The 22,820-nt window shown below is 36.3% G+C and overlaps 1 protein-coding gene across 1 annotated transcript; it reads right to left on the minus strand.

Moving 5' to 3' along the window:
- Positions 1–803: 803 nt before the first annotated feature.
- On the minus strand, positions 804–21,548 carry LOC105804686 (probable aldo-keto reductase 1). Its single transcript, XM_012637390.2, has 7 exons — positions 21,363–21,548; positions 21,067–21,234; positions 20,703–20,906; positions 1,997–2,169; positions 1,708–1,804; positions 1,472–1,625; positions 804–1,270 (listed from the first exon to the last, which is right to left on the minus strand). Exons 1-7 carry the CDS (start codon positions 21,423–21,425, stop codon positions 1,077–1,079), a joined length of 1,053 nt encoding a protein of 350 aa, XP_012492844.2. The 5' UTR covers positions 21,426–21,548; the 3' UTR covers positions 804–1,076.
- Between the last annotated feature and the right edge of the window lie 1,272 nt (positions 21,549–22,820).

The following is a 22,820-nucleotide window of genomic DNA, read 5'->3' on the forward strand; positions in this document are numbered from 1 at the left end:
TTCCTAGAACCGAAGTAATCGAATATCCTATTTAAAATAACAAAAAAAAGATTCAAGTAACGATAAAAAAATTGTGATTATTCTAATTTTTTTCGAGAATTCAAAGTATCGTGTCCTAACTCACGGGGCATGATCTTTCTTCTCGATTAACTTGAAATAATGCCTTCTCCATTTAATTTAATTTAACTAAGTAATATCTTAATACAAAGAGGGATCGTGTTTTTAAAAAAATTTTAAATTTTCAATTCTCGACACTAAGACATTAAGTAATCAACTAGGTACCAATTTTGGGCGTCATGAGGGTGCTAATTCTTCCTCATGCGTAACCGACTTCCAAACTCATTTCCTGGATTTTGTAGACCAAAAATCATTGTTTTAGTAAATCAAACATTTTATTAAAACGATCAAATTACGAGGTGATCCGATCACACTTCATAAAAAAGATTAGTGGCGATTCCCATTTTCGTTTGCTTTCAAAATAAAGTCAATTTCAAAAATAGTTTCGACACACATCACCCATACCCTTTTCCTCCTAAATTTTATCAGTTTTAGTTGGATTTGAATCTGATGTAAAATCAAAGTTTCATTCAATCATTTTGATAAAGGCAGAGTCCTAGTCTACCACTAAATCACCAAAGCTTCGACAGCAACTTGTTCTAACAATTTCCATAGTTTCATTGCTATGTATAATTTTGTTACTTTAGATGGTTATTTTCTAAAGATTTTACCAATGTAAATGTGAATATATTAGTTGAAATAAAACAAGAGAAGAGATCAAGGCAACATACACATCTCAAATAACATTATTTTCTAGAAAAAAATTATGATTTTTATTTCTCCAAGACAAACAGGTGGTAGCAACCTGCTACAATAATACTGCTGTAAGTAGCTGAAACAACAGTGTTCAGGTGATAAACAACCTGTTTGATTTCCTAACTATATAACTTGGAAAATTACTTGCTACAATCACAGACAGCAAAACCATTGATACAAATTTTCAATCGTTTGAGTTGTTGGAGAGAGTCCATTCATCCAAAACCTCATTTTTTGCTGCAGACTTTGCATCCATGGTTATTTCAAGTTGAAACCTTGCTCCCCTTTGGTGGTGTATTACCGAACTTCCAGTGGAATTGACTTAAATTATCAGGCAAAAATTCACCAGCTACCTCATTTATCGGGACCGCATTAGAAATTTCTTCCAAATCTTCTTCTGTGAGCTTTACTTTTAGTGAATCACTGTTACTATCGAGATTCTTTATCTTGGTTGTTCCTGTGAAAAAAAAATGAAAGAAATGGTCAAAACTTCGGTCCTAGTCCTATTATCTAAACAAATAATTAAGTATATATGCATTTGTACTTGGTACAAGATTTTCAGGCCAATTATGCTACTTCTGCTGCGACTTTTAGTTGAAATGTCTGTTGGCCATCAAAAAGAGAAAATAGATGTTGAGAATTACAGAATGCGACTCACCGGGAATCGGTGCTACATCGTCCCCTTGATGAAGAACCCAGGCAAGTGCTAATTGTGCAGGGCTACATCCATGCTTCTTAGCCAACTTCTCCACTTTCAAATATATGATCTTATTTTTGTCCAAGTTTTCTTCTTGAAACCTTGGGAAAGTTGGCTTAAAAGTACAAGTTGGCTATCAGTTTACTATACAAAGATTAAGGATAAGTTAAAGACATTAATGATGTTAGTTCCCATACCAGAAAACTATTTGCAGGCATAGTTTCCAATACTCCTCTGCCTGCAAAGAAACCGCTACCAAGAGGGCTATATGGAACAATGCCAATTCCAAGTTCCCTGCATAGATTAAAACATTTATTCAGGCATTTATTGTGCTTTGGCTTGTAGCAGATGGAGGAGTAAGTAATGGTTGATAGCATGAGTTTAGCAAGTCTCTTAGGAAACGAAAAGACTAGCAACATTAGAGTTTGGATATGAAGTAAACATTACTTTTTAAAAGTTTGAATGGTTTAAGATGCATGAAGAAACCTGCAAAGGGGGACTATTTCTTCCTCAAGATCACGAGTCCATAGCGACCACTCTATCTGTAAAGCAGTTATGGGATGTACTGCATGTGCTCTCTTTATAGTTTCAGGGGAAGCTCCAGATAAACCTATGTACTTTATTTTCCCCTCTTCCACCAACTTCTTCAGTTCAGACATCTTGACATAGAAAGTTCAAGCAGCTAAAGATTACTGTCCCACTATAAGATTATGAAACAAGGATGTCGAAACCATTTTTTTGAAAAATAAAAGTTTTAGGTTTTCGACTTTAAAAAATGAAAATTGGGAGTCGCCACCAATCTTTATTAGGGTGTGATTGGATCACCTAAAAAATGGCTTTGGTCTACGAGTTTTAGAAAAACGGATCCGGGAGTCAATTACGTATGAGGAAGGATTAGCACCCTCGTAACGCCGAAAATTGGTACCTAGTTAATTAATTAGTGTCTTAAGGTCGAGAATTTGGAAAAAATGTAATCCTTAGCAAAACTTAAAAGGCTACGTATTAAGACCCTTATTATTTCAGAGAAAGAAGATACCACACCTAATGCGTTAGGGCACAGCATTCTAATTTTCCCCAAAATGAATTGGGCCAAAATACTTGTACAATAAAATTTTAAAAGAACATCCACTTATCCAAGATTTAAGAAATCACACCTAATACGTTAGGGCACGATTCCTCTAGAATCCCAAACTCGGAATATTTCCTTTACTTTAAAAGAACATCCACTTATCCAAGATTTAGGAAATCACACCCAATACGTTAGGGCACAATTCCTTTAAAATCCCAAACTCGGAATATTTCCTTTATTGTTTTTAGAAAAAAAAATTTTCATTTCGAGAAATTAATGCGTCACATCCAATACGTTAGGACACAACGTGTTGAATTCCCAATAATGAATTCTTATTTTTTGATTAAAGAGAAATGCTCGATTGTTAGACTTAACGAAGAAAATCGGAACCCAATACGTTAGGGCTCAATTTCCTTGAAAATCCTAAATTCAAGCATTCTCTCAATTTTGAAAAGTTTGAAATCGAGTAAAGAATGATGTGATGCTATATTAAATATACAATGCAATAATAAATATTACAATGGCCTAGAAATAATATAAATAAATAAATAAATAAAATCAATATACATAATAAAAATAATCACATACAAAATATCAAATAAATCATAAAAAAATTCTTTTAACATATAAACGAAAACATGAATTAATAACCGAATGAAGAAAATAAACAAAATATAAAGAATAAAAGGCACATAATATATACATTGAAATTAAAAGCCATACACATAATTTACATATGTAACTTTGGATTAAAATTTATAAAAGCGAGAATATATAATGCATTTGTGAAAATAAAATATAAATTATAAAGTAAGTGTTAAAAATACATATATTTGAGCATTTAAAAAAATAAATATATTCATATATATATACAAGTATATAAAAAAGCTGTTAAAAATATTAATATGTATACATACATATATATACAAAGATAAATATAACATATATAGATTATAAAAAATAATTATATATAAATAAAATAAAATAAAAATAATTACCTCATATTAAAAAATAAATATGCGAAAAATATTAGTTTTAAAAAAATATAAATACGCACATAGAAACAAGTATACATATATATATAGCTAAAATAATAATAATTACATATGAAAATAATAATAATTACATTAACAAAATTAACTAATTTTAAGAAAAATATAAAAAGGATTAAATTGAACTACAAGTAAACAAATTTGGGGTAAATCTGCAAATAAATAAAATTTGGAGGACTAAATTGAACGAGCGAATTACATAGAGGGGCTGGAAGGGAAATTTTCCCTTCTCCTCTAAAATGGTATCGTTCAAAAGGATTAAATTGGAATTTAAAATAAATAAAAGGGTAAATTAAAAAAATAAAGAAAACTTAATTACAAAAACATTAAAAGGCGGAGGGGCTAAATAAAAAATAAATAAAATTCGCAGTGGTATCACCTTCTCCCTTTTTTAAAATCGTGAATAAGTAAAAAAAAATAATCGAAAGAAAAAAATAGTAAGCCACCTTTAAAAAAAACTGCCAATCGTTCTTTTTTATTCCTCCTCTTTTTCCTTTACAATGAAGAGAGAGGCCTCTATTTATAGTTGAGCCTCCCCAAATCCAACGGTACAGATCAATTACATCAACGGCTAAGATTAAAGGGTATCTACAAATTAAATCTCTAAGATTACAAAATCATATATTCTAAGATTGCATATCATATCTAAGATTATATATCATATCTAAGATTGCATATCATATCTAAGATTGCATATATCATATCTAAGATTGCATATCCTCAAAAATTATGTTTCCATATGTGAGCCCGGGCTAAAATTGGGTATTACAGCTGCCCTCTTTGCTCGTTGTCGGTAATGAGAGCGGAGCAAAGACTTTAAAATGCCCAAATTTGCGGTCTTGCTAGAACATGAAACTCTTCTTCTTCAAGTAGCCTCATTCCTTCCTCTCGCATCTTGATATAGGAGCTAGTGCTTCAATCTATTCCACTTGCAATTATAGGAGATAAGACTTACAATCTTCAACCTATTCCGCTGCGACCGGGGAGATAGGATTCTCGACTTCAATGTACTCCACTTTGTAACCACGGGAGGTAAAATCCACCATCTTGATCTACTCCACTCTTGCTTAGGAGATAAGATCTGAAATCTTCAATCTATTCCACTATTGCCTAGGGAAGCGAATTACTAGCTTCAATGTACTCCACTTTGTAACCATAGGGAGGTAAAATCCGCAATCTTCAATCTGCTCCACTACTGCTTAGGGAGATAAGATCTGAAATCTTCAATCTATTCCACAGTTGCCGAGGGAAGTAGAATTATTGGCTTCAATGTACTCCACTATAACCACAGGGAGGTAAAATCCGCCATCTTGATCTGCTCCACTCTCGCTTAGGAGATAAGATCTAAAATCTTCAATCTATTCCATTGTTGCCCGGGGAAGTAGAATTCAGGCTTCAATGTACTCCACTATAACCACGGGAGGTAAAATCCGCCATCTTGATCTGCTCCCTCTTGCTTAGGAGATAAGATCTGAAATCTTCAATCTATTCCACTTCTGTCGAGGAAGTAGAATTACGGCTTCAATGTACTCCACTATAACCACGGGGAGGTAAAATTCGCCATCTTGATCGCTTCATTGTCAATGCGGAAGGTAAGATCTGCTATCTTTAATCTATTCCACTCGCCGAGGAAGTAGAATTATCGCTTCAATGTACTCCACTATAACCACGGGGAGGTAAAATCCGCCATCTTCGATCGCTTATTGTCAATGCAGAAGGCAAGATCTCGCTATCTTTAACTTGCACCACTACAAACGAGGAAGGCAAGGCTTTGTTTTCGATCGCTTTCTTTGTCGATGCGGGAAGACAAGATCGCTCTTTCACCGATCATTCTCCGGGAGCATGACACGTATAATGAACCTAATTATGCCTAATGACATGATAAAAAATGCATCAAATGTTCCTAACTAGACATGTATGAATGGTGCTTACATGAACGCAAAATTTTATTTTTCCGAGAATGATCCCGCTTAGGTTGTCATTACTCGAAGTTTATTAAGGCTTTGTGACTAACGTGCTACAACGCCTTCTTGCTTGGTAGCTTTTACGAAGAAACATTTAGCGAGTTGCCCCCACTGTGAACCTCCAAGTTTAATCCATTGGGGCGCAAAAATTCATACCATCGTTCTCCCACTGTAACCCAAGAGTATATGACTTTTCTTCAATCCTCTCCTATCACAATTCAAAGATATAAGATCTAAATCTTTCTAGTCTCTTACACCATTCCCAAGGTGTCGTACCAAAGGCTCACGTGCAACTGAAGGCTCTCTTCCCTGAGGTAACCTCTTTCTATTGCCTGGTGATCATTAATTGCTTGTTGATCTAGGCTTTGTCATCAACACGACATCCAATTTTTGACAACAAAATCCAAAGAAAAGTCCTAGTTTAGACTGTTCCTTTTGATTTCCAACCTTTAAACGGTGCGTTCTAAATAATAGTCTGTTTGGGCTCTTGTATTATTTAGAAACTTCTAGAGTAATATGCAAAACTTCCTTCGTGAAAGTTTTATTAGTCCATTGATCATTATTCTAATGCAACATGCTTGCAAAAAGAACAAAACAATGGATGAAATAGAGATAATTCTGACCATAACTTGAAATAAATTATCAAAGATAGTAAAGAAGAATAACAAAGAGATTAATTGGGAATATGTATCTTGGAAACAAATGAAGTGTTTCGAGAATAACAAATTTAGTATAAATAATATGAATATTGGGTGCCCTAGATATCGCAGCTTGAACTTCTCTGTACAAACTTTTATTTTGAAGATCCATCTGAGTTTGACATGTGTTTAGGAGATCCACAGTACTCTGCCAATGCCCCAAGATGTTGCCTACCTTTTCTTGATAATTCAGGTATAACAAGATCACCACATGCCCCAAGTTGCTCTAATCACCTCGTGCCCCATTCTGATCAATATTTGAGCCGCCCTTTTCGGGTTTTCAACTCAAATCCCCTTTGGTCTCAAAGTGCCCTTTGCGGGTTTTCACTTTGGCCTCTCCATTTTTCCTTTTTTTTTCATTTTTTGTTTTTGTTTTTGTTTTTTTTTTTGAATCTGAACTCATAGGATTAGACAAGTCTTCGTTATCCCTTTCGATCAGAACCAATGTAAAATCTTCTTTGTGATCAAATTTCTTTGATAGAGCCTTTTGGGGCATAATTTTAACTATGACGAAAACTTTGGATCTTCCTCTCCAATTAATATGAAATCCAACAACGGAGAAATGACAACTTGACTTCGACGGGCTAAACCATTATGAGCCAAAGAAGAAGGCATTGCCCCGGCAAAGAATGCATCGTTTATGATGTTAATCTTGAACATACTGTAAAATTTTTTTTTATAATGCATTGTTGTTCAGAGTACAATGTCAATGCATATCAAAGCATGATCATACGAAGACATCTTTGAACTCTTTGAAGTAACTCAACAAGGTTCTGCTTCATTTCTTCGGTTATGCACGTTCCCTTAAGGTCACAATCTCCATTGTCTCCTCATGAGGTAAGATTTCATTCCTGTTCGACCATCTGTAACAAGTCTGAAAATAGGCTACAATCTATGCCATCTTTAAAGTCATGAGATCCCTCTAAACACAGATCCCACTAAAAGGAACTTCTGAATTCGTAACAGCATCACTCATGTCGTTGATATCTGGGGACCCATAATAGGTACCAAAGAATATACAAAAGAATGTATGAATAATCATTTGTACAATTATGAATGAATAGAATAATATGGAAGAAGATCCGAAAGAATGAAAGTATAATTATTCGAAAAGAATGAAAGAATATTGGCTTAAAAAATGAATGCAAAGATGTATTTTATTAGAATAACAACATTCAGACATGAGTCTATTTCATAAAGGAATTCTTATTGCCTCTAGGCTGAAGGCAGCAAGTGTGTTTTAAACATTACTCTGAGTAATCTTTAAATACTACAGGGGCTTCTTCTGCAGTCTAATTATTTAAAACACTCCAAAGTCTATAAGGGCAAAAATCTGACAAGGTCTCTTCTTCAGTTGTTTCATCGTGAACACTTCTCGCGCCTTCATATTCAATCATGATTGGGTACTAGATGAACCATCTATCTTGACAATACCCATGTTGATGAATTTTCAACTAGCTTTTGAAGGTAATGCAATTTTCTATAGAATGCCCCGTAATTCCTGCATGATAATCACATTGTGCACTTGCATCATACCATTTGGGATACGGGGTTGTGGAGGCTTCACATGTAAAGGAGCAACAACATGCGCATTGAATAAGCTTTGATACTGACTCCTTATGCGGCATTGGAATTGGCGTGAATCTGGAGCTTTTCGATTACACTGCTTCACACTTAATTCTTGTCTTGATGAACCCTGTTGGTTAGCAATCGATTTGCCGTACGTATTCACGCTGTTCACCTCATTTCCCTTTTCTTTTGAGGCTTGCCTTCTATTATTTCCTCCAGCATCAATCTTTCCGCTCCTTATGACACTTTCAATCATTTCACCATTCATGATTATGTCAGAAAGCTTTTTGTCGCACTCCCTAACATATGTGTGATGAACGGAGCTTTCAATGTATTTATGAATAACATTGTCATTTCCCTTTCCAAGAGCGGTGGCTGAACTTGGACGACGACCTCCCTCCACCTCTGTACATACTGCCTGAAGCTTTCATTTGATTTCTTTTCCAAATTTTGTAAGGTGATTCTATCAGGAACCATATCTGTCACATGACTGTACTGCTTTATGAATTCCTGTGTCAAATCTCTCCATGAATTAATCTGGGTACGGTTCAATCGATTGTACCACTTGGATGCTGCCCCTGTGAGGCTATCCTGGAAGCAATGAATCAAGAGTTGGTCATTATTGACATAACCGGTCATTCCTCTACAGAACATGGTAATATGAGCTTCGAGGCTACTGGTTCCATTATATTTCTCAAACTCTGGCATTTTGAATTTGTAAGGGAGCACTAAATTCGGAACCAGACTCAATTCTTTAGCATCTATCCCATAGTAGCTTTCTGCACATTCCATCGCTCTAAATTTCTCTTCCAACCATTTGTACTTTTCCTCTAGCTGTTTTGGCAATTCATCATTCATTTTCTCCTTTCTAGCCATCTAATCGAAATCAGGGATAGCAGGATTAACAAAGTTGGCTCCGGGGTTAGAGCCTGATCCTGCTTGGAGATTCAATAGCGTTGTAGCGTCACCCGGAGGATTAATGGTAACAGAGGACCTACGCGGGTATATCTCAACTTGTTGAGGGTAAAGTCTGGAGGATAAACAGGTCCCTCATTGTCTCCTTCTTCATTATTGAGCACAGAGCCTTTTCCTTTATCAGTTCCTTTGTTGAACTATTGAGTTAACTGAGTCATCTTACTCCCTTGAGATTCTATCATTTTGTCTATCATTTTTTGCTGCTCATTCATTTGCTTTTGAAGTTGCTCATGTATTTCCTTTTGGGATTGTTCTAGTCTTTCCATCCTTTGATCCATATCCTTAGTTTTCAATCGAGTACCGTAGCGGTGTTTAGTAGGCTGGTTGGTTTCCAGATTAACTGAGGAATGATTTATATAAATTAGAATCTATTAGTGGACTTTAATGGATATGATATCATGTAATGTGAATGCATGAAATGAATGCATAAAGAGACGTTGATTTTGATTCAATTTCATTTAGAAAACTTTACTAGAAAACAAATCTCTTTACATTAAATGGATATTTATATGCCCTTGCCCTCATAGGTGGAGATATTCGATCCTCTTCTTCATTTGAGCATTAAGATGAACTCTTTAAAAAAATGTCTCTTCTATCTCCTTTTTTGCTCGATCCAGGTCGTAACTTGTTGCTCACTCATCCTCGTGATGCTCGTTGGCTTCTCTTTAAGAAGGTTCAGCAGCTCTCAAATAATCTTTGTCATCTTGAATCCTTGGGCAACGGAGCCATAGTCGTTTAGTCTTCCATTAAATTATCATCCTTCTCTTATCACGTGTTCTTGGACCATATTCGGATAACCATATTGTCATCCACTTTATCAAGAAACTCATTTCCTTATGACAAGCTCTCTATTTAGCAACTGAACGTGAATCAACACCTCCTTTTTTATGATGAAATGAAATGTCATGTCATGCAATCAAAATAAAACACAAAAAGTCAGTATCGAATATAAACATAGAAAATAATCAAGAAAGAGTAAAACACCTACTAGGATATCTACTAGGGTTTAGTATAGTTCTACCTAAGGTGGATTCCTAAAGTTCACTATATGAAGTTAAACTTCTAGGGCAAAGGTACCGAACCAGTGATTCCTCGATCTTCACCCATTATAGGCTCATATGGACCGAGCTTAGTTCAGGGGAATACATTTCTCTATGGATGCACGGAGATGAAAATCTCACAAAGACATAGGTACAGATGTATCCCAGAAGCAATCCACAACCCTACACGGAGGTGAAAACCTCACGAAGGCATAGCTTCTCACTCCCACTTAAAAGGGTAAAATTGTTCATCTCATTGAATGTATAATGCAAACAATATTTAAACAAGAAGATAATGAAGGATATCATGAGTTTTTTTTATAAAAAATATTTTCTCGACTATAAGACAAGAATTAATCAACTTTGTGGCTCGACTTTCTTAAGTCCCCAGTGGAGTCGCCAAGCTGTCGAAACTATTTTTTTGAAAAATAAAAGTTTTAGGTTGTCGACTTTAAAAAATGAAAATTGAGAGTCGCCACCAATCTTTATTAGGGTGTGATTGGATCACCTAAAAAACGGCTTTGGTCTACGAGTTTTAGAAAAACGAATCCGGGAGTCAGTTACGTATAAGGAAGGATTAGCACCCTCGTAACGCCCAAAATTGGTACCTAGTTAATTAATTAGTGTCTTAAGGTCGAGAATTTGGAAAAAACGTAATCCTTAGCAAAACTTAAAAGGCTACGTATTAAGACCCTTATTATTTCAGAGAAAGAAGATACCACACCTAATGCGTTAGGGCACAGCATTCTAATTTTCCCCAAAATGAATTGGGCCAAAATACTTGTACAATAAAATTTTAAAAGAACATCCATTTATCTAAGATTTAAGAAATCACACCCAATACGTTAGGGCACGATTCCTCTAGAATCCCAACCTCGGAATATTTCCTTTACTTTAAAAGAACATCCACTTATCCAAGATTTAAGAAATCACACCCAATACGTTAGGGCACAATTCCTTTAAAATCCTAAACTCGGAATATTTCCTTTATTGTTTTTAGAAAAAAAATTTCATTTCGAGAAATCAATACGTCACATCCAATGCGTTAGGACACAACGTGTTGAATTCCCAATAATGAATTCTTATTTTTTGATTAAAGAGAAATGCTCGATTGTTAGACTTAACGAAGAAAATCGGAACCCAATACGTTAGGGCTCAATTTCCTTGAAAATCCTAAATTCAAGCATTCTCTCAATTTTGAAAAGTTTGAAATCGAGTAAAGAATGATGTGATGCTATATTAAATATACAATGCAATAATAAATATTACAATGGCCTAGAAATAATATAAATAAATGAATAAATAAAATCAATAGACATAATAAAAATAATCACATACAAAATATCAAATAAATCATAAAAACAATTCTTTTTAACATATAAGCGAAAACATGAATTAATAATCGAATGAAGAAAATAAACAAAATATAAAGAATAAAAGACACATAATATATACATTGAAATTAAAAGCCATACAGTTTACATATGTAACTTTGGATTAAAATTTATAAAAGCGAAATATATAATGCATTTGTGAAAATAAAATATAAATTATAAAGTAAGTGTTAAAAATACATATATTTGAGCATTTAAAAAAATAAATATATTCATATATATATACAAGTATATAAAAAGCTGGTTAAAAATATTAATATGTATACATACATATATATACAAAGATAAATATAACATATATAGATTATAAAAAATAATTATATATAAATAAAATAAAATAAAAATAATTACCTCATATTAAAAAAATAAATATCACGAAAATATTAGTTTTAAAAAATATATAAATACGCACATAGAAACAAGTATACATATATATATAGCTAAAATAATAATAATTACATTAACAAAGTTAACTAATTTTAAGAAAAATATAAAAAGGATTAAATTGAACTACAAGTAAACAAATTTGGGGTAAATCTACAAATAAATAAAATTTGGAGGACTAAATTGAACGAGCGAATTACATAGAGGGGCTGGAAGGGAAATTTTCCCTACTCCTCTAAAACGGTATCGTTCAAAAGGATTAAATTGGAATTTGAAATAAATAAAAGGGTAAATTAAAATTCGCAGTAGTATCACCTTCTCCCTTTTTTAAAATCGTGAATAAGTAAAAAAAATAATCGAAAGAAAAAAATAGTAAGCCACCTTTAAAAAAAACTGCCAATCGTTCTTTTTTATTCCTCCTCTTTCCTCATCTTTTTCCTTTACAATGAAGGGAGAGGCCTCTATTTATAGTTGAGCCTCCCTAAATCCAACGGTACAGATCAATTACATCAACGGCTGAGATTAAAGGGTATCTACAAATTAAATCTCTAAGATTACAAAATCATATATTCTAAAGATTGCATATCATATCTAAGATTATATATCATATCTAAGATTGCATATCATATCTAAGATTGCATATATCATATCTAGGATTGCATATCATATCTAGGATTGCATATCATATCTAAGATTGCATATCCTCAAAAATTATGTTTCCATATGTGAGCCCGGGCTAAAATTGGGTATCACAGATTGAAAGTACTTATTTTTTATGCTTTCGAATTCGGATCTGGTGTACAGTATTAACAATGGCTTTATATAGCCGAATGAAAAAGAAATAGACACAAGAAATATTCTTGATTTGATTTGGCTTGATTTGATTTTCTTTCCTTTCTTGTGTTTGCAGGTGAAGATCATGAAGATTCGGCTTGGTGATGGTTGCGGCTGCGGCGCAAAGGTCTTCTTCAGAAACCCTAGGGTTTCTGCAAATGATTTGGGCCATTGAGCTTTGGGCCCCTGTTGTATTTCGGGTTTTGGGCTCTATAGGCCTATTTGTAAAAAAATGGACTACTTGTTTATTTGGGGCCCTTTATTATTTGTACCCGGGCAAAATCTGTTATTACAGCTGCCCCTCTTTGCTTGTTGTCGGGTAACGAGAACAGAGCAAAGACCAAAAACCAATTTTTCCCGGTCGTACTGGACTTTAGTATTCCTTCCTACTGCATCTTCAGAGGTACAGGAACTAGTGCTTCAATTTACTTCACTGCAACTTCAGGAAGATAAGACTTGTAGCTTCAGCTTGATCTACCAATCTGCTCCACGGTAACTTCAGGGAGATAAGATCTGAGGTTTTAATCCACTCCACTGCAACTTCAAGGAGATAAGATTTGCTATCCTCAGTCTGCCTCACTGCAACTTCAGTAGGATAAGACTTGCTTTGCTTAGTCTGATCCACTGCAACTTCAGGGAGATAAGACTAGATGCGATCTGCTCTCTGCAACTTTAGAGAGATAAGATCTGAGGTTTTAATCCACTCCACTATAATTTCAAGGAGATAGGATTATTGGCTTTAATCTGCTCCACTGCAACTTCAGGGAGATAAGATCTGAAGTTTTAATCCACTCCACTATAATTTCAGGGAGATAGGATTATTGGCTTTAATCTGCTCCACTGCAACTTCAGGGGGATAAGATTTGCCATCTTCAGTCTGCCTCACTGCAACTTCAGGAGGATAAGACTAGATGCGATCTGTTATCTTCACTGATCTGCTCTCTGGCGAACATGACCTGTATAGTGAACCTAATTATGCCTAATGAGTAGGATGACATAAAAATGCAACAAATGCTCCTAGCTAGACATGTGTGAATGACATTTGAATGAATGCAGAATGTCATTTTTCAAGAATTATCATTTTTGAGATTTTTTAAGGTTTTGTCATTGACGCCTTTTGCTTGACTGATATTTCCAAAAAGAACGCTTTATCCAATTGCCCCCCATTGCACACCTCCAAACTCAACTTTCTAGGACGCAGCATTCGTACTATATTTCTTCCCCCGTGACTTTAAGAGTAGGAAAATTTTGACTCTTCTCAATCTTCTCCTATTGTAATTCAAGGATACGAATTATGAAATTTGTTCACACCATTCTCAGGGTGTCCTGCCAAATATTCATGCCCAAATGAAAAACTTCCTTTCTATAGGGGATTTCTTCCATCCCCATCAGGACTTATTGTTGTCTCATTCGATATTTAGACAACCAAATCTGAAAAAGCAATCTTAATTTGGACTTCTCCTTCTTAGGCTCTTTAATCTTTGAACTCAGGGTGTTTTAAACAATAGTCTTGTTTCAGGTTGCTAAATTATTTAGAAATTCCCAGAGTAATATACCAAACTTCTTTTGTGAAAGATTATTAGTCCATCAATCATTATTTTAATGCGATATGCTTGCACAAGAATCAAAATTACTGAGTAAGAGATGAATTAATTCAAGAATTTATTGATAGTAAGTGCCTTGAAAAGAAAAAGTATTCAAGAAAAGCAAAGAATGAAGTTTTTACAAGAACCAACAAATTTGGTAAAAATATTATGAAAACTAGGTGCTTTGAATATCGCCACTTGAACTTCTCCGTGCAAGCCGATAACCATTCTGAATTTAACATGCATTTAAGGGATCCACAGTACTCTGTCTATGCCTCAAGATGTCGTATATCCTTGTTGACTTAAGTGAAGCAAGATCACCATATGCCCCAATCTGACAATGTTTGAGCCGCCCTTTTCGGGTTTTCAACTCAAACCCCTTTTGGTCCTAAAGTGCCCTTTTCGGGTTTTCACCTTGGCCTCTCCTTTTTTTTTAGGAAATCAAAGTGCCCTTTGCGGGTTTTCACCTTGATTCCTCTCTTCTTTTAAGTGAAATATTTCTTGACCGAATCTGAATTTACAGGATTCGGAAGATTTTTGCCATCCATTTCACTCAAAATCAAAGCGCCTCCAGAAAAAGCATTTTTCACGACATAAGGTCCTTCCTAGTTTGGCATCCATTTCCCTCTGAAATCCTTTTGTAAAGGGAGGATCTTTTTCAAAACCAAATCCCCTTCATGAAATTCTCTAGGACGAACCTTCTTATTATAAACTCGCATCATTCGCTTCTGATACATTTGGCCATGACGAATGGCTTTTAATCTTTTCTCTTCAATCAGATTCAGTTGATCATACCGAGATTGGATCCATTCGGCCTCATCCAATTATAACTCAGCCAATACCCGGAGAGAAGGAATTTCGACCTCAATGGGTAACACTGCCTCCATTCCATAAACCAACGAAAAAGGTGTTGCCCCAGTAGAAGTCCTGATAGATGTTCGGTAAGCAAGAAGAGCAAAGGGTAACTTCTCATGCCAATCTTTGTAAGTTTCAGCCATTTTCGCCATGATTTTCTTGATATTTTTGTTCGCCGCTTCCACTACACCATTCATCTTTGGGCGATACAATGATGAATTATGGTGTCTAATGTTGAACTGATCACAGACTTCCGCTATTGTACTATTATTTAGATTCAGCGTATTGTCAGATATGATTCTTTCAGGCATTCCATATTGACATATGATCTCCTTCTTCAAAAACTTGCTGACTGCTGACTTCGTGACATTGGCATATGAGGCCGCCTCTACCCACTTAGTGAAGTAGTCAATAACCACAAAAATGTAATGATGTCCATGAGCAGCCTTCGGTGATATTGGTCCAATGACGTCCATACCCCACATGGAGAAAGGCCATGGAGAAGTCATAACGTGAAGAGGAGAAGGAGGTGCATGCATTTTATCCCCATAAATTTGGCATTTATGGCATTTCTTGGCATGATTGATGCAATCTCCTTCCATGGTGGACCAGTAATACCCGAATCTCATAATCTGTCTAGCCATGGTGAATCCATTAGCGTGTGTTCCACAAACACCCTCATGGACTTCTTCTAAAATTTCCTTAGCCTCTACAGCGTCCACGCATCTCAATAGTACTCGATCATTTCCTTTTTTGTATAGGATCTCCCCATCTAAGACATAGTCAATAGCTAGCCTCCTCAATGCCCTCTTATCATTCTCCGTTGCCTGATCAGGGTATTCGCGATTCTTCACATATTGCAATATATCCTGGTACCAGGGAAGATTACCATTTTCCGTCTCCTCAATGCTGTAACAGTGGGCTGGGATCTCATAAATACTAATTTGAATAGGCTTCATGTCCTCTAACTGATTCACTTTAATCATGGAAGCTAAAGTAGCAAGAGCATCCGCCATTTGATTTTCTTCTCGGGGGAGATAACAGAAGGTAATGTTGTCAAACTCTTCGATCAATCCCAAAACCAATCTCCGGTAACGGATCAATTTAGGATCTCTCGTCTCCCATTCCCCTCTTAGCTGGTATATTACCAATGCTGAGTCTCCGTACACATCTAATGTCTTGATTTTCCGCTCTATGGCTGCCCGTAGACCCATGATGCAAGCTTCATACTCAGCCATGTTATTAGTGCAATCAATGTCTAATTTACTGGTGAAAGGATGATAATCTCCATTCGGAGACACCAGGACTGCCCCGATCCCATTGCCTACTGCATTCAATGCTCCGTCAAAGTTTAATCTCCAAGAATGATTCTCTTGGGGACCCTCTTCAGCATTTGCCACATACATCAAATCTTCATTTGGGAAATCAAAGTCAAGAGGCTCATAATCTTCCAGAGCCCTGCTAGCCAAGAAATCTACTATCGCACTTCCCTTGATGGCTTTCTGACTTACGTATACGATATCAAACTCCGAAAGCAAGATTTGCCATCTAGCCATTCTTCCATTCAATGCTGTCGACTACATCATATACTTCAAAGGGTCTAGTTTTGAGATTAGCCAAGTCGTATGATAGAGTAAGTATTGCCTCAACCTTTTGGTTGTCCAAATCGGTATAACACAATTTTTCGATGGCGAATATCTCATTTCACAATCAGTAATTTCTTCTTTGAGATAGTAAATCGCCTTTTCCTTCTTTCGGTCACATCATGTTGACCCATCGCATCCCATAGAGTTGTCGAACACCGATAAATACAAAATCAAGGGTCTGTATGGGCTAGGTGGTGACAGCACTGGAGTGTTAGATAAGTATTGCTTTATCTTCCCAAAGGCTTTCTGACATTCTTCATTCCAGACATCAGGATTATGTTTCTTCAAAAGGCGAAATATGGGATCACATTTCTCGGTCAACTGTGAAATGAACCGAGCAATGTAATTCAGTCTTCCCAAGAAACCTCGAACTTCTTTCTGGGTACGTGGTGGTGATAAATCTCGTATTGCCTTGACTTTGTTTGGATCAATCTCAATTCCCTTTTCGCTGACTATGAAGCCTAACAGCTTTCCTGACCTGGCTCCAAAAGTGCATTTTGTCGGATTAAGCTTGAGCTGAAATTTCCTTAATCTTAAGAACAATCTTCTCAAAACCTGCACATGTTCCTCCTCTGTTCTGGATTTGGCAATCATATCATCAACATATACTTCAATTTCTTTGTGCATCATATCATGAAACAAGGTTACCATGGCTCTCTGATATGTTGCTCCCGCATTCTTTAATCCGAATGGCATCACCTTATAGCAAAATGTTCCCCATAAAGTAATGAACGTAGTCTTCCTCATAGCTTCTGGGTGCATCTTTATCTGATTATACCCTGAGAACCCATCCATAAAAGAAAACAGCGAAAATCCCGCTGTATTATCCACCAGAGTATCAATATGTGGCAATGGGAAGTTGTCCTTTGGGCTTGCTTTGTTCAAATCCCTGTAATCTACGTACATTCGTACTTTTCCATCTTTTTTAGGGACTAGAACGATGTTGGTTACCCATTCAGAGTATTTGACCTCCTGCAAAAACCCAGCATCAAACTGTTTCCTAACCTCCTCTTTTATTTTGAGCACAATATCAGGCCTCATCCTTCTGAGCTTCTGTTGAACGGGTTTGCAACCCTCGTTTATAGGTAGGCGATGCACTACAATATCAGCACTCAATCCGGGCATATCTTGGTAGGACCATGGGAAGACATCTTTAAATTCTTGAAGTAACTCAATGAGGTCTCGTCTTGTCTTTGCAGAGATCTTAGTTCCAATTTTCACCTCTTTTTCTTCCTCCAAGCCACAATTTCTAATGATTCTTTGTGTGGTAGGATTTTCTTTTCTTCTTGTTTTACCATCTTCAACAAGTCCAAAGATAAACCACTATCTTCGTCACCTTCAAAGTTATGCGATCCCTCTAAACACACGTTTCGTTCAAAAGGGAACTCTGAGCTCGTAACAGCGTCATTCACGTCATTGATACACAGGGACCTAATAGGGTTACAAAAGAATGTATGAATTTATGTACAATATTTGTGCAATGATGAAAGAATATATGGAAAGAATGAAAGAATATTTGTTCAAAAAAAATTGCAAAGATGTTTTATTATAATAACGATATTCAAACATAGGCCTATTTCACAAAAGAATTCTTGTTATTTCTAGGCTAAAACAACAAGTTTGTTCTGAACATTACTCTGAGACATTTCTAAAGACTTTAGGTATTTCTTCCGCAGTCCAATTGTCTAGAACACTTCCGGGCTCATAAGGGCGAATGTCCAGCCAGCTTCTTTCCTCATCCTCATGCTCATGAATGGCATTGATGTGCATATTTCCTAACGTTTCCTCAACACTTTTCTCAACCGATTTCCTTTTCTCCTGGTAAATAACTCCTCCAGATACAAAATTTTTGGATATGTGGGGAGTTGTCATTGGCTCCCACTTAGCTTCTTCCCCATTCAAACGCGCTCTTCTCTTTTCCTGCCTTTTTTCCATTTCTTTCTTTCTCTGTCCTCTATCTGGCTTATATCCTAAGCCAAAGTGATCCTGCTTTTCTTTCAATACTGGAATCTCAGTCCTCCCTTGAAGACATCTCCCCAGCCCTCTTCCAGGTAAAGCTCCTTTTCCTACCAACAATTGTAAACTCATCTCTGTGGTTTTGGATAATTTTGGAGCCAAAATTTTGCTCCCTTCAGGAACAAATGCCGCATTTACAAACTCTAAAGATCGAAATGAGCATTCAAATGACTCGTCATTGGTCTCCACGTACGGCGTCTCATTGGATACAACTGCTATTATATCTTCTTCGACTTTTATTGTCACTAACCGACCATCTGACACTAACTTCAACATCTGATGTAATGATGACGGTACTGCCCCTGCCGAATGTATCCATGGTCTTCCTAATAAACAATTATAGGAAGGTTTGATGTCCATCACAATAAAATCTACCTCATAAACTGTTGGACCGATCAGTACGGGCACCTCAATTCTTCCCATGACCTTCCTTTCTGTACCGTCAAATGCCCTCACTACATTTTGACAAGTTTTCATGTGCGGACTGTCTACGGGTAGCCTGTTAAGTGTGAATAACGGCAATACGTTCAAAGCTGATCCATTATCAATTAGTACTCCTGGAAAAATACGCCCCTTGCATCGTGCAGTGATATGCAAAGCTTTAGTAGATCCCATGCCCCCAGAAGGTATTTCATCATCATTGAAAAATATGAAATTATCAGCACCGATATTATTGACCAACCGATCTAGCTTACTGACAGAAATATCCTTGGACACATAGGTCTCATTTAGCATCTTCATCAACGTATTTCGATGCACTTCTGAATTCAAGAGTAAGGACAGTACAGATATGCGGGCCGGTTGTTTATGCAACTGCTCAACGACATTATACTCACTATGCTTTAAAAATTTGAGGAATTCCACAGCTTCTTCCTCCTTCACTGGCTCAACTACCTTCCCTTTTTGCTCCCCTATTATAGCCTCTTTCATAGACTCTGGATTAGTAATCCCACACTGGCTCTTTGCCGTCTCTTTTCCTGGGACAGTCGTATTGCACTCGTAATTCCATGGGACCTTCTTACTGTCATGGTAAGGAAAGGTTGCAGGTTTCCTTATTATGATCCTATGCATCGCTGGTGCTCTCACCTCATCCTTCTTGGGTCGCGAGATAATGACCACAGGCTGCACTATTCTTGGAACTTTCGAAGCCTCTGATGCGCAAATGCTCCCCTTCTTTTTAACTTCTTCATAAAATTCAATCTCCTTGTTATCCATCAAGTCTTGAACCAAAGCTCTGAATTCTGCGCATTCCTGGATTTTATGTCCCTCCTCGTGATGGAACTCACAGTAATTTTCCACCCTTTCGAAGCGTTTCTCTTAACTCAGGATGATCAATCCCCTTTTCACCATATTTTTCCAGACCCACCTTAAAGGAATTTTCACCTCTGATATGTCTTCCTTGATCTTTCTACCCATGCTCCCACCTATCATGTTCACTCCGTTATGATCAGGTAACAGATTTTCAGTATTGGGTGAATCATCCAATTTTAGCACGCCCAAGCTTATAAGTCTTTCCACCACCTTTTTGAACGCCGTACAATGTTCTATAGAATGCCCCTCAATTCCCGCGTGATAGTCGCACCGTGCATTTGCATCATACCACTTGGGGTATGGAGGCTGCAGTGGTTTCAAATGGAAAGGGGCAACCACATGTGCATTGAATAGATTCTGATATAGCTCCTTATACGTCATTGGAATTGGCGTAAATTGAATTTTCTCTGTATTTTGTCTTGTATCAGATCTCTGCTTCGATGATCCTTGCTGATTAACAACCACATTTCCTGGCTGATTCACTGTAACTGTTTTTGAATATGAACTCGTGTTGTTAACCTCGTTCTCTTTCTTCTTCGAGGCCGTCCTTCTACTACTTTCTCCGGCATCTATTTTCCCACTTCTGATAGCGTTTTCTATCATCTCTCCATTCATAACTATATCGGAAAAACTTTTAGTAGCGCTTCCTAACATATGTGTAATAAATGGTGCCTTCAATGTTTTGACGAAAAGCATCGTCATCTCTCTTTCTAAAAGAGCCGGCTGAACTTGTACGTCAACCTCCCTCTCTCTCTGCGCATAGAAATAATTTTAAGATGCTTTCAACTGCAGCACTTACAGTATCCTCTATTGGAGTGTTGGTGTCAACCCTGTGTTGGTAGTAGAGATCAATATAGTCCACATCTAGGCGCTTAAGGCTAGCTTCAATACAGGCACGGACATATTCTGGAGTACCGTTTATTGTGACACCGGCCGAATCCATTTTTTCAATTCCAAACTTTGTGGCTAATTGTACCTTCTCTCTTGGTAGTTGCTTCAATGCCTGGAAAAAGGACGAGAACAATAATGGAAACATAAAATCATATCAGGGTGATCAACAAAATAGCCTTTTGTTTAAGGAATGAAATCGCATTTAGAAGCAAAATCTGGAAGCAGTAGCAATTGAACTTAAAAATATAAACAGTTTGTCCAAGCATGTTTACCTTTCCAACCAAAATTTCATTAGTTTTGGGTCCATAGAAATCAGATGTATCAAAGAAAGTGATTCCTCTGTGGAAGGCATGCTTGATAATCGATATCCCAACTTCTTCATGGACAGAATCATTGTAAACTCCAGTGAGACCCATACAACCAAACCCCAACTTTGAAACCTACAAAATGAAAAATATAAGTTACAAAAGAAGTGAGACAAGTTACTCTGCATATCTTAATACACAATTCTACAGTCTTCATAACTTGGAGGAACAGATATAATCCTTTAAGAAGAACATAATCTAACCTCAAGTCCTTGAGTTCCCAGTTTGACTCTGGGAATCTGAAATCTCTGCTGCTCCTCACCCATCTTTTGTCCCTTTTTTCTGTCCTTTCTTGTGTTAATGAACTGAGGCTTTCTTGTTTGTGCACAGCTTAAAAGAAACAGTAAGAATAAAAGATTTAGCAGATGGCTATTAGCAACCTTGAATCCAGATGGCTATTAGTACTTGGTGACACCTCTAAATATGTCACCCAATAGGTCATCCTTTTGTCCGCTTTGTTAAAAACTTTATGCTGCAAGAATTGTTAAATATCAAAAGGCAAACAATTAGTCAAAAATGGCAGAATAATGATGTTATCAGATGATACACCTTATTCTGCATAATATTTTTCAAGATTTTCAACATCTTTGGAATACCTACCAATGTTTGTAGAGGCCATAGGCTAGAGAGGCAAACACGGAACTTAAAACAAATCACTATTTCCAGCAAGTTGAACCACACTTTGCATATAATATCATTGAGAAAGATAAATTATGATGGATGTTATTAGATTATACACCATTTTAATATTAAAGACTGGAGAACAAAAAGGCACCAACTTTTGGAATTTGGAAACAGCCACGAGCGGCATTATTATTATCATTCAACTAAAACTATTTATAATATATTTTGGGTTAATATGCAAATCAGTACCTGAACTGTACCTTATTAATCAATATGGTACCTATGGTTTCTTCTCCCAATTTGCTTCCTGTAAAATTACGCGGTTAACCACTTAAACGTTAAACCCAAATTGCGATGGAAGTCAGACGTGGCATTATGGACCAACCTAGTGATGCCGTGTGTCATTTTCTAAAATTAAAAATGCCATACTTTTCTACGTCAATAAACTTGTGTTGGTGAAGTGTAGAAGCTAACAAAGAAGCAATAGTTGTGGCGAAAAATATAATTTATTTAAGTTAAAAGAAAATAATCTAAATAAAATTTTCACTAAAATTCGGTAAAAACGGGGCCAATTTAGGTCTCACAAATTTGACATATGTAATGGATAAAAGCTTTCACTCGTCCTCTGATCTTCAATGAATAGTCTGCTCCACATGTTTAAAACCAAGAAAATAGTAAAAAATATAGTGCTCATCACCCAAAACCCTAAACCTACACGTAAATTAATGAATTACCTTTGCTTCGACAACAACGTAGGGACGAAATTCAAGTTTTCAGGACAACGCCCATTACTCCTAGTGCCAAGTATCCTTCAGATCAATAATTTGCTTCAAATGTTGGTATGGAAAATCAAAGGTCTATATTGAGTTCTTTTTTATAAAGCTCTTTTGTGAGGGAGAAAACACTCCCCCGTAGAGGCATGGGATAGGGAAAAAGATTTTTTTTTCCCTGAAATCTCGAGTTGTAAGGGCTCAGAGGTAGAAGTAATGGAGTTGGTTCGGGGCTGAAATGGCCAGAGGGAGAACACTCCATTCAGG

The sequence above is a fragment of the Gossypium raimondii genome, chromosome 11, assembly GCF_025698545.1.
Source record: "Gossypium raimondii isolate GPD5lz chromosome 11, ASM2569854v1, whole genome shotgun sequence".
NCBI classification, from domain to species: domain Eukaryota; kingdom Viridiplantae; phylum Streptophyta; class Magnoliopsida; order Malvales; family Malvaceae; genus Gossypium; species Gossypium raimondii.

Coding starts and splice junctions, on each gene's coding strand:
- LOC105804686 (XM_012637390.2), bottom strand. CDS start 21,425: ATGGGTGAGGAGCAGCAGAGATTTCAGATTCCCAGAGTCAAACTGGGA. Junction 20,907..21,066: donor ATGAAATTTTGGTTGGAAAG/GTAAACATGCTT, acceptor TCCTTTTTCCAG/GCATTGAAGCAACTACCAAG. Junction 1,626..1,707: donor TGCCTGCAAATAGTTTTCTG/GTATGGGAACTA, acceptor TGTACTTTTAAG/CCAACTTTCCCAAGGTTTCA.